This window comes from Bos javanicus, chromosome 13, assembly GCF_032452875.1.
Source record: "Bos javanicus breed banteng chromosome 13, ARS-OSU_banteng_1.0, whole genome shotgun sequence".
In the NCBI taxonomy this organism is placed as follows: Eukaryota; Metazoa; Chordata; class Mammalia; order Artiodactyla; family Bovidae; genus Bos; species Bos javanicus.
Genome location: NC_083880.1, coordinates 46,872,905 through 46,885,497, shown reverse-complemented (window position 1 = coordinate 46,885,497; position 12,593 = coordinate 46,872,905). Strand labels below are relative to the sequence as shown.

At 39.6% G+C, this 12,593-nt stretch overlaps 1 protein-coding gene across 18 annotated transcripts in view; it reads left to right on the top strand.

Annotated features, from left to right (window-relative positions):
* ZMYND11 (zinc finger MYND-type containing 11) overlaps positions 1 to 10,679 on the top strand; it is a 73,855-nt gene extending 63,176 nt beyond the window's left edge. For 15 of the 18 annotated variants that reach the window (XM_061436572.1, XM_061436565.1, XM_061436560.1 and 12 more), the window contains 9 exons: positions 803 to 890; positions 1,379 to 1,434; positions 2,562 to 2,639; positions 3,464 to 3,582; positions 6,261 to 6,468; positions 6,843 to 6,911; positions 7,654 to 7,926; positions 8,233 to 8,418; positions 10,129 to 10,679. In XM_061436572.1, the coding sequence (XP_061292556.1) occupies positions 803 to 890; positions 1,379 to 1,434; positions 2,562 to 2,639; positions 3,464 to 3,582; positions 6,261 to 6,468; positions 6,843 to 6,911; positions 7,654 to 7,926; positions 8,233 to 8,418; positions 10,129 to 10,251 (1,200 nt within the window). In that variant the 3' untranslated portion in view covers positions 10,252 to 10,679. The remainder of the gene's footprint in view (positions 1 to 802; positions 891 to 1,378; positions 1,435 to 2,561; positions 2,640 to 3,463; positions 3,583 to 6,260; positions 6,469 to 6,842; positions 6,912 to 7,653; positions 7,927 to 8,232; positions 8,419 to 10,128) is intronic. The other 3 variants (XM_061436571.1, XM_061436570.1, XM_061436577.1) reach the window with 1 other exon arrangement.
* The last annotated feature ends 1,914 nt before the right edge of the window (positions 10,680 to 12,593 follow it).

Genomic DNA, 12,593 nt, shown 5'->3' with positions numbered 1-12,593 from the left:
CTTGATTTTAAAACTGTGTCAGCCACCTAGCTCGAATTCAGAATTGCCTTGTCTTCTTTGTGGTAATCTTTCACAGAGGCTAACAGCTCTTTCTTCTTTCAGTTTTATTTTCCTGACTTACATAAATTTTGCGCTTCTCTGGTGGCTCAGATGGTAAAGAATCTGCCTGCAATGCAAGAGACCTGGGTTCGATCCCTGGGTTGGAAAGATCCCCTGGAGAAGGGAACGGCTACCCACTCCAGTATTCTGGCCTGGAGAATCCCATGGACTGTGTAGTCTATGGGGTCACAGAGTCGGACACGACTGAGCGACTTTCACTTTCACTTTTCATATTAGTGACTGTTCTCGAAACCAGAGCCCTGAGAGAGTTGCTGAGAAAGTCATTCTTATTTTTCAAAGAAGCCCTGTTAATTATAGTACAGGCCTGTGCGTAGCATATTCCCTACATGGTAGATAAGTAGTTAGGTCTCATCAACCCCACTACCAGAGCTTTCATTATGTACAGCACTTAGCCGCAGCTTTTATCATTGTTACAGATGAGGTGTTCATGCTGCAGTAACAACGTGGCTGAGAATGTGGGACCTTCTGCACTTCACCGTCCTGGAATACCCTGACTGTAGACGGAGTTGTGGGTTTCTTTTATGAACATTCTGTCAGTATGGACACAGGAGCAGTAGACACAGGAGCAGTCGTAATGCCATTCTGGAAAATCTTGCTGTTTCCCACACTCTCACACTGTTAAATTGATGGCAAGTGTTTTCACTATTAACCATTGTTCATTTTGGTTTTTTCCCCTCTGCAGAAAGTGAACGAAGGGAAATACCGAAGTTACGAAGAGTTCAAAGCTGACGCTCAGTTGCTTCTCCACAACACAGTCATTTTCTATGGAGGTTCAATATTTTTTTTTGTGTAGTTTTTTTTATTCATGTGTTTACATCGCATGTTGAGAAATATCTTTTATAAAACATTACACTAAAACAATACCTGAACAATCTGTAAGTGAGTGATAATGTTAGGGTTTAAACTTAAAAATATTTAGTAATATAGATAACTATATATAGCTTATAGAAGTGATTGGCCAAAAGCAGAACTCTAGTATTTGTTTTTTCCCTTCAATATCCCCTCATTCAAAAGTAGTGAAAGAGGCCAATCTATACTGAGAGTATTAAGTTGTGTTGAATATAAAATTAAAGCTGCCTATTTACTTTTCTTTTACTGCCTGAATTATATTTTGAATACATGTGTTTATTTTCCGTGGTATATGTCCACTTTTGTTAAACTGAAAGAAAATTTAAATGGCTATATTACTTTTGGTAGTCTTGTGTTTCCTGGTAGTCCTGTGATTGCTGGTAATAGATATCTGTCTTTATAATTACAGCAGACAGTGAGCAGGCTGACATAGCACGGATGCTCTATAAAGACACCTGTCATGAGGTACTGGCCACACCTAATACCTGAATGTTTGCTGTTCTCTACATTAACCTATTTTAGATTTCCATTCTGATATGTACACTTTAATTTTGCCATTTCTTTAAATACAATCGTATTTCCATGTTTGACATACATGGTATATACAATGCAAACAAGAGAGACGGGGGCGGGGGGAGAGGCTAGAATTCTGGTAGAACTGTTCTCAGAGACTCTAATTCTGGGAATTAGACTTAGTTACTAAGTAACTTCTAGTTAGAACAAGAGGAAATTGTTTTCCTTAACTACCCTAAAGCGAATTAGTTAATATGACTGCATGTAAAGTGTGTTGCACTGGGCAGGCACTCAAAAATGTTACCCTCTTTGAATGAAAGATACAAATTTGAGTTCTTACTACACTACACAGGCAAAAAAGCAACCCAACATCAGCATTCATAATTAACAATATATGAAATATATATTTAGGAAAGATTTTTTTTGGGTGGCCTTTCTTATTTAAAACATTCATCTATAACCATATTATCTTTGCAAAAGTGTCTCAATTTATATAAAAAGTTTTGTTTCTTTATTCCATTTATGATATGACTCTTCCATTCATTAAACATATTTATTGAGTGTGTGCTGTGTGCTGAGTTAGGAATAAAATGGGAGTCAGGATGCTGGCTTCCTGCTCATACAGCTGCGTTCTGAGGAAGGAGACTCAGGAAAAGGAGAGACAAATCAGTTTCTTTACAAAAGTTACGGAAAATATGAAAGAAAACAAGACTAAAATGGAGAATGAGGCAGAGAAAGGGCTGCTTTTATTGGTAGTGGTATTTTCTGTGGGCATATCAAGAAGACATTTCTGGGGAAATAGCCTTTCATCTGTGTGTTGAACTGGAAGGTATCAGTGAGGCTGGGGAGCCAAGGGCAGATGCAGTGCACCCTGAGGAATCAGTCTTCTATTCCGAGTGTACTCAGGGCCCTCTTGGGAGGTTCAGACAAGAAAGTGGCATTGGAGAATTCAAATGTGAAGCTTAAAGAACACAATTGCAGACTATAAACATGAAAGAGAATGCTGATTCACAGGCATCTGGCTAGTTGTGTGCATGCATATATTTTATGTAGGCTAAATAGTTACTTTTCTTTTTCAGCTGGATGAACTACAGCTTTGTAAGAATTGCTTCTATTTATCAAATGCTCGTCCTGACAATTGGTTCTGCTATCCTTGTGTATGTGAAATTTTGAGATTTTCTTTTCTTTTTTTTAACCTCTTCAGTGTCTCTGATGTACTGCTCTAAGGAAGTTTATTCCAATTTGCTTTAAGATTATAATCCTTCTAAATATTTCTCTTCATATCATGGTTTTAATGAGTATAGAAAACTGAAACATAGGAAAAAAACAACTTGGGGTCAGTATCCATTTCTTACTTTAAAATGAGAACTTTAAGAATAGGAATAAACATCGAATCCCTTAATAAATAAAAATTTTTCATTATCTCACAAGAAATCTAAGTCTTTATATATAGCTGTGTGATTTCCCCTAGAATGACATGTTAGTGCCAAAGGTTTCTCTGCTCCCCCCCGACAAGGGCATAAGAGCCTGCCTGAAAGCTCCCACTTTCTGAGACATTACTGTGCTCTTCAGTCACTTGATGGTCTCATTAAAATTTGTATCTCTGACTTCGTAGGTTGGGAGGAGGGCCTGAAAATCTCCCATTTCTTACAAACTCCCAGGGTTGGACTGTATTTCATGAAGCAAAGTTAGGGTGTTCCGTTTGCCCTTGTTACTCACGTGGGTCTTGGTTTCCTTCCAGAGTTCCATGGGCTGTCAGGAGATTCTTTTCACTCCACATTGCTTATGGAAATTTTAATTTTTTGGTGTTTTTCTTGGAGGCAAAAATCAACCAGTCCTGGGGTGGGAAAGCACATTCTGTGCGTTTAGGACTTACAAAAGAAGTATTGCAAATATTATACTTAAGTAGGTCAGTATTAATGATATACTTGTATATAATACTTTACAAGTAATATGACAAGATAAAACATTTTATTTCCAGATACCTAATCATGAGCTGGTTTGGGCTAAAATGAAAGGTTTTGGATTCTGGCCGGCCAAAGTCATGCAGAAAGAGGACAATCAGGTTGATGTCCGCTTCTTCGGTCACCATCACCAGAGGTAATATCATGACCTATGAGCCACCATCACCCCTGGGCCTTTAGGAGCCCTGAGGTGGACCCAGGGCTGCAGTTACCGGTGCTCTGGGTGCTTTGCCATCAGGAACAATGTGAAGTGTATTTTAAATTAAAAAACAAACCAGCATGTAACTTGACTGGGCACCTTAATGGGACAGTTTCAGTGGCAGAATTTAGAAGGGTGAACTCAGAAGGGTGTCAGTGGTGGGAATTAAGTGGAGAGCTTCTCAGCATGGTCCATTTCACAGAATTGTATTGTCCTTGTGGGAGTTTCAACCAACTTTTCAAGGTTCTGTCAGAGTCACAGACAAAAATAATCAACTCGGGAGTATAGGAGAGTGTGGGTCTTGCGATCTAAGAATGGATATGAGGGAAGAACTTTGACCTAGTGTTTTGAATTTCATTAACAGTTAATTTAGAAAAGTGAAGAATTGTTATGCAGAGATCACCATGAATAAATACAGTAAATATTCTTTAGCTAGTTCCTCTTATCTCTGCACCTAGTGGGGAAAGAAAAGGTAGACACGTGATTATGGACTGTCCCTCCATATGCTCAAACCAGAGCCTGCTGCTGCCTCCCGAGCACAGAGCAGGTTGTGATGCTTTGTCCTGGTGAGCAGGTCTGCAGGGCACGCATGTCTGACTCTCCGTGCTGCCTGTGGTTGGAGGGTGGATGGCACGGGCAAGAAAGAAGGGGCACATCCCGTCAGATCGCAGGCCCATCTTATTGTGCACAGACTCAGAGAATTCTGAATTCAGATTGACAGATGTGTAGGTATAGCCAGATCCAATTTTCTCTCTTTTTATTAAACTTTAAATTGTGGGGTGTGTTCTGTTTCCGTTTTATAGTGTAGATCAGACTGCATGTCTCAAACTTGAAACCTGATTATCTATAGTAATGGAGATGATTGAGAGAATAGGTATGTTGTATGAATTGCATTGAGACTTAATAAGGTCTCACATTAAGACTCTTCATTCAGTTTTATTAAATCCAAGGGATACATAATTTAACAGGATAAAATTCTCTCCTAGGTCACAAGTTCATTCCAGGTAGTCAGCACTGCTTATGATGGAAATCCTCCTCAAAAACATACTGCTTTTAAAAAGTGTTTAAACAGTTTTTGATTGCTCAGTAAATGTTTGCTGACTGAAAGAGTAAATAAGAATACAGGATTTAATGGCAAGGAACTCTTCCACAAGCAGAATTGTATTTGCACTTCTCCTCAAGTGTAGTTTACTTTGGTTTCTAATATAGCACTGTCAGATGACACTGTTAATGTAATATTTATAAATAAGTTCAAATTTAACAATTTCAGCTGTCATTAGCATGTAACCATATGGATTACTGTATATTAAAAATGTGGTTTTAAATTCTAAAGCAAATAGCTTAGTTTATACAAGCAAGTTAGAAGTCTACGTTTATAACGTTAGGCATATATGCCAGGATTCTCTGATGCCTTCAGAACAGTTTTAGGTCTAGTATTTCTTTAACTCCATAGTAAGACTGGAAACAGTAAATCCTGGTTTATTCCTAGTGCTCTATCCCACCGCATGTCCTCACTGGTGACACCCTTCTCTCTTCTTGTCCAGAGTCACCTAGACTGCGTGTGCTGCATTGTTCCTCCTCGTTCCTCAGTTCAGGGCAGTGGCAGTGCACGTAGGAGCACTAGCGTAGTTACCAGGAAAGCTAACCGTTAGGACCCTCGCTGCGTTCCAGCTGCTAGTTAATAGCTTACCTTAAGCCCATCTGGGCAGCATCTCCGTGAGCCGTCAGATGAGGCAGGAACAGTCCTAGGACTGTACACTCTGTGGTGCTTTCACTGGCCCATAGTCAGCCCCAGGTGAGTGGATGCAGTGGGAGACTAGGGCCAGTAAGTGATTAGTACCCAGGAAAGCTTTCTTCAGTTTCTATTCTAGCTTTCTTCCTGATAGAACCAAATGTAGTTGTAGATCAACTGTGGGCTCACAATTGAGTGCTTGGTTGCAGAATGGTATACACTTTCCCACTTGTTAGTCATGGTCCATCTAATGAATAGGGATGTAATGACCTCATTTTATATGTAACTGTCTCATGAACATTTCTGGGCATTTGCAAATGACTCTATAGCTTCCCTGGTAGCTCAGCTGGTAAAGAATCCGCCTGCAATGCAGGAGACCCCAGTTCGATTCCTGGGTTGGGAAGATCTGCTGGAGAAGGGATAGGCTACCCACTCCAGTATTCTCGGGCTTCCCTTGTGGCTCAGCTGGTGAAGAATCCACCTGCAATGCAGGAGACCTGGGTTGGGAAGATCCCCTGAGAAGGGAAAGGCTACCCACTCCAGTATTCTGGACTGGAGAATTCCATGAACTGTATAGTCCATGGAGTTGCAAAGAGTCGGAAACGACTGAGCGACTTTCACTTTCTATAATTCTAACATGCAAGTAGCTAGATTTTGAGTAATTTATAGTATTCAAAACAATGAGATATTGAACACTTTAAAAAAGGCTTATGAGTCATTCTCACCCTGAGGACTTTACTCTGATGACTGTGAAAAACAAGTCAATTCACCTTTTTTCTACTTGGTAAAAGTTTTTATTCAAGTCACAAACTGTGCTTTACAATGCACAGAGTTTCTGCCATTTGGGAAACTTCTAACTGTCCCTTTTCAATGTTGTTCACAGGGCCTGGATTCCTTCTGAGAACATCCAGGACATCACAGTCAATGTTCACCGGCTGCATGTTAAGCGCAGTATGGGCTGGAAGAAGGCCTGCGACGAACTGGAGCTGCACCAGCGCTTCCTCCGCGAAGGGAGGTTTTGGAAGTCCAAGAATGAGGACCGAGGGGAGGAGGAGGCAGAGTCCAGCATCTCCTCCACCAGCAACGAGCAGGTGAGGGCGCCAGTGAGAACCTGTCAGTTGTGCTCCGGAGGTGCGGGTGCCAGGACACACTGGCATGGAATGAGCAGGTGGTGACTTCTTCCTTCACACAACATTTGTCAAGTGCTCCTCAAAACAAACCAGAAACAGTCCTAGTTCACAGAAGCTACCACTACTGATCCGGATTCGACCAGCACATTAGCTCTTTCAAGCCCTCCGCCCAGAGGAATCATTCAGTGAGTGCCAACCATGTGGTCTTGAAAGAGTTAATGTGAGAGGGACACAGCAGGTGCCCACCTCTCCCCTGTGGGTCCATGGCTAGTTCCAGCAGAGAAATGTTTTGTGGTGTCAGGAATAACGTGCTGTTACTTTGATGATGTCCACAGCTAAAGGTCACTCAAGAACCAAGAGCAAAGAAGGGACGACGTAATCAAAGTGTGGAACCCAAAAAAGAAGTAAGTTGCCCACCTTGCAGTGTCCCGGTGACAAGTGAAACAGGAAATACTTTCACAGTTGTGATCCAGGCAGTGCTCCTGACAGGTAACTTGCAAAAAGGATTGCCATCAGATAGCAACCAGGTTGGACCCAGACTGCCCGCTGCCCTGTCACTAGGGTAACACACGGGAGTATCCAGTTAAGCAGCACTGACCACGTCTGGCGAAGTGGGACAGTCCTTTGCTGCACGGTCTGGGAACACTGATGTTTTCTCATGGCACTAATAAACAATTTTTAGTGTTTATCCAGCAGATCAATGAGACCAGCATTTGAAAACTGAAAGAAACTGTGGCTAAGTTCAGGCTTTTACAATTCTGTAATCCAGGTACATTTTAAAACCAGGGCACAGTACCACCACATAGGGTATTTGTTTATGAATCTCATCCAAAGAAGTAACGATAAATTCTAATGATCTTACACAGTAAACTTTTTGTTTAGTTTCCTTCTTTGAAAGGAAACACCTTAATATTAGTATTTAATGGAATTGTAAATGAAGTTCCTGTAGAATGATTGTACCTATAAATTGCATATGTTTTAATTTTTTTTTATTTTGAATTGTGATCAAATACACAAAAGAATTTTCCATTTTCTTACATGATTGTTTGAACAGCAGTTGTATGGCTGTTTGTATCACTCTGTTTTTTTTCAGATAGAGCTTGCTCTTGAACTAGTAAATCCTCTGGCACTTTCCTTATCCTTTAGGAACCAGAGCCTGAAACGGAAGCTGTAAGTTCCAGCCAGGAAATCCCCACGATGCCTCAGCCAATCGAAAAAGTTTCTGTGTCAACTCAGACCAAGAAGTTAAGTGCCTCTTCCCCAAGAATGCTGCATCGAAGCACCCAGACCACCAGTGATGGAGTGTGTCAAAGCATGTGCCATGACAAGTACACCAAAATTTTCAATGACTTTAAAGACCGAATGAAGTCTGATCACAAGCGAGAAACTGAAAGAGTTGTTCGAGAAGCTCTAGAAAAGGTAACACAGCCCTCAGTGCCAGCGCTGCCTCAGACACACGGGCGGGTTAGGTGACTAGTCTTCCTGTTGTGGCTTTACGTCGCTTAGGCATCAACCAGGTAGCAGCTCTTTAAAACAAGGAATAAAACATCTTTTTATAATATTTTAAATAACAGGTACTTTTCTCACCTAAATATTTTATAGCCCTTAATGAAATAAAGGGAACAGGTACATCACTTAAGTAGAAACTATGTATTAAGGTTTTGCTTAATGGTTTGTGTAAATTATGAGCTGACATACTCTGGGTTAACTTTTTTTTCATCTCAGCTGCGTTCTGAAATGGAAGAAGAAAAAAGACAAGCTGTAAATAAAGCTGTAGCCAATATGCAGGGTGAGATGGACAGAAAATGTAAGCAAGTAAAGGAAAAGTGTAAAGAAGAATTTGTAGAGGAAATCAAGAAGCTAGCAACACAGCACAAACAACTAATTTCTCAGACCAAGAAGAAGCAGTGGGTAAATACCACTATTTTCTTAGAATCTGATTTATGAAAAAAAAATACCATAGGTATGATGAAAATTAATTCAGAAAGATCTATATGGCTTATGTAAAAATCCTGAAATACAGTCTAATGTGAAACTGTCAACTTTAATTAACTTAAACTGTATTTTAACTCCAGATCCCACATTTCTCAGTATTTGCTCAAAATTATTTTGTTACATTGAGATTATGATACTTTGGGACATAATATATATAATTTATACAAGTTTTCCATCTATGCAGGTATTTTATTTTGATAAGTGGGCTGGCCCTGATAGGTGATATTAACTTATAAAATTGTAAATGTATCATAATAGCAAACTAAGGATTTTCAGATTTTACTGCACTTAACATACATTAGCTTCTAGTAAAGAAATTGATTGCTTTATAAAAGTAATATCTCACTGGTCTCTAACGTAAGAACTGACAGTTCACCAAGGACGGTGCCCTGAGGGTCTTCTTAGGCTGTCTGCTCTCCAGTCTTCTCCCCAGTCTTGCTCATTTCCACTGACCTGTCATCTTCAGCTCACATCTGCCTTTGAATCCCTCCAGTCATTTTTCACTTCAGTTAATGGACTTCTCAGCCGCAAGTCTGCTTTTTGGTTTCCATTAGAATCTTTTTATTGATGTTTTCAGTTTGCTCATACATCATTTTCTTGACTTTGTCCATGTCTTCCTTTAGTTCTTTGCACTTCTTTAATAGGTGTTTTAAAGTCTGTGTCTAGTATATCTGCCAGTAGGTTTTTTACATGGACAGTTTGTTGATTGATTCTTTTTCCTTTGAATGGTCATACTTCCTGCTTCTTTGTATGACTTGTGATGTTTTTTGTTGTTGAACACTAAACATTTGAGTCTAATAACATGGTAACTGGAACTCATTTTCTCCCCTTTATCATAGTTTGCTGTTGTTGTTTCTTTGATTGTTATGGCTGTCTATTCCCAGGATCAGACTGAGGTGTAAATTAAATCTCTTCTTAGGTCTTTTCTAAGCCTCTCCTTGGGTTTGCACATTGACTTCCTAATTCCCGCATATGTGCAATTGATTTTGAGTGGCTTGCAAAAGGGAAGTCACTTCAGAGGGAGGACTTGTTTTTGGTTGGGGAGGGGTGCAACTGTTAATACAGTGGCCGCCCATCTGTGACCAGAAGCAGCAGTCTGCAGGACACCTGCCAGGGGGCTCCACACACAGCCATCTGGGGCTGTCGATGGGCAAGAGGTAGCTGTTTCAGTGCTGAGAGCCAGAATAACCAGAGTGACCATAACTTATTGTTCCACCCTTCCCCAGACCTCAGAGTTCCAGAACAGTCCCTTTAGATTGTGCAGCAGAGCTGCTGTGTGGGGAGGATGGAGGGGAGTCCTTGTGCTGCTGCTCCGTCATCTTTTCAGAACCTTTGGACCTTTTTAGGAAAAGAGAAATTATGCTTGTGTGCTGCTGCTGTTAATGACCTAGTACAGATGGAAGAAGTTGATGTGCCGAGTAAGCTTTGAGTTTGCTGATAATGACTGCGTGCTGAGCCTCAGTCATCCCATTGTTTCCCTACTGTCCTGCTCAGGACAGAAACCGTGTTGATGTTCTTGGTGATCCTAGTTTACACTTGAGTCAGAAAGATCTTTGAAAGCACAGTTTTAAAGTCTGTAGTTGTACCCAGTTTCGTTTACCTGCTGGTCACGGTTTCTTGCTGCAGTGCTACAACTGTGAGGAGGAGGCCATGTACCACTGCTGCTGGAACACATCGTACTGCTCCATCAAGTGTCAGCAGGAGCACTGGCACGCGGAGCACAAGCGCACCTGTCGCCGGAAAAGATGAAGGCTGGCTCTTCCTGGAGAATCACTGACGACTATTCCTCTCAGACACAGCGGTTTTTGTTTCCAAGAAGCCAAAATTGTTTAGAATTTGCTTCCCATTTTGCACCAGCCTTTAAACACTTTTCGTGAAGAAATTTTGCACAGTAGTTTAAATCTTTTGTTAACACTCCTCTGGAGTTTTTCAGGGGGTAAAAGTAACATCAGTGGAGGGTATTATTTTAAATAAATTTTAATTGAGAGTTTGTTGCATTTTCAGCAAATTTTAAAACATTTTTAGGTTTTACAGAGATTTTAACCTTTAAACAACAGATCTTTAAAAAACAGGTGAATTACAAGTGAGTTTAACAAAGAAACATTTAAAATAGATCTGAATGTAAGAACTACAGAACTGTTTCAGAAATAAAACATACTACCTTGATGTGAAATTTATTTCTTAACCTTGTTGAGCTGGTTTTGTTCAGCTTACTTTACTGTTTAAAGGCATTATCTATTGGTTATGCCAGTGGGTATATGATTGAATTTAGGGAACAGGGTTGACACAGCAGGTGCTAGTCCTGCATATTTTTTCTTAAATGTTTCCCAATTGTGTTTTTCATTATTTCTTTTCAATATATAACTTTTATAACAAATTATTAGCTTTGATCTTGTAGTTTAAAATTGCAGGGAACTGGGGGTAATCTTTTACTGAGCTGGATCTTAGAGAAAATGAATATTTAAATTTTAAAGTTTGCACATTTCATCTTTGTCCTAACATGAGTGCTTGTAACAAAATAAACAACAAAAATAAAAAGCCAAAAACTACCTTTATCCATACATGAAATTATAGATGAGGCATACAGATTTCTTTAATGCTTCCCTTCCCTTCCCAAGTGTCATCTGATTGCCTACTATCTGGTGTCACCTCTTCTAGCATAAGTTAATACTGAAAGGAAAGAAAGCACTTAAGTTTCACAGAAGCCGTTATGTTTGTAGTAATGGATCATTACCTACTAATGAACTCCATCACTGTACACAGAATGAAGAATAATGCATGTTAATTTTCTTGTATTAAAGATGCCGTGATTTGTAAAAAGTCTGTATTTTGCGGAATGTCTGGACTAAGAAGCATTACCAATAGGAATGGATCGATAGTTAAATAATTTTTTTTATACATAGATATATAAAATACAGCCAGGAAACCTTAATTTTAAAAACAAACCCTCGCAATTTATGTTTTTTCAAAGACTGATCTTAGACCAAGTCAAATTCCCATTTATCATTTAGTTATTTTTAAGGTTAGAGAAATAATTTGTAAATATTTATTTACACCTTCGATATTTATTAAAGCAATTACACACAATGTAAGTGAGAGAATCAGGAGAAAAAACCTTTCAAAAAGTTTTCTCCAGGTTTGTCAGGGTCACTCTAAAGACAAAAATGTACCTAAGTCTTCTGTGAAATAATCCCCCACCCAGTCCTGATGCTGTTGCAGATGGTGGTGACACAGGTTAATCGACAAGCTACTGCCCAGTGGTGCCCAATGGCTTGGAGGACCTGTCTGGTAGCCACACGTCAACACCATCCCTGAACTACGCAGGCACGTGGCATTCTCGGTCCCTCCTCGTTGCTGTGTGATTGGTCAGCGTCGCCATAGTGCCATGGTCTGGTCCAGACGACGTAACTGAGAACACTTACCTTCTCTGATTGTTTTCCAAGTTTAAAAACTTCGATCCACCCCTATGAGAGCAAGTTATTGTGGAACTATTTTTGGTGTGAAATCATTCCAGAGTGTGTACTATTTACCGATAGCTGCATGAAAGTAAGACTCGTGTTACTTTGGCTTTTTTGTCTCCGTTGACACGGTTGCACATTTCCAAGTTACTACAGCGTGAAAACTGTGTGTTTAAAAAAAAAAAAAAAAAACAAAATTAAAAAAAAGAGATTGTGGCCTGGTTTTGTAAAAGTTTTAGGTAAAATTACAATTGATTGTTTAGGAATCATTATTAAAAATTTTCTGCAAATCATAAAGCTATATCAAGGTGTTGAGCTTAGCCACTATGCACATTGTAATTACTCATTGTGGCTGTCCAGTTCTTCGATGCATTCTGGCATTTTGTAAGCTGCTCTGACTAGCAATATATAGACTCATTTAATGTGTTAACATTGGTTAATAAATGTATTTAAAAAAACTGCCTTTAATAAATTGTTGATTTAGTCCATTCCCCTAGACCAAAACAAACACAAGTATATCACATAGTAATCATATACTGTTGGCTATCCACTGGTGACTGTTTATAAAATCAGTGTGTTAAAAACAGTTCTTTTAAACACTGCATGTAAAGTTGGATTTACTTTTACCAGTTC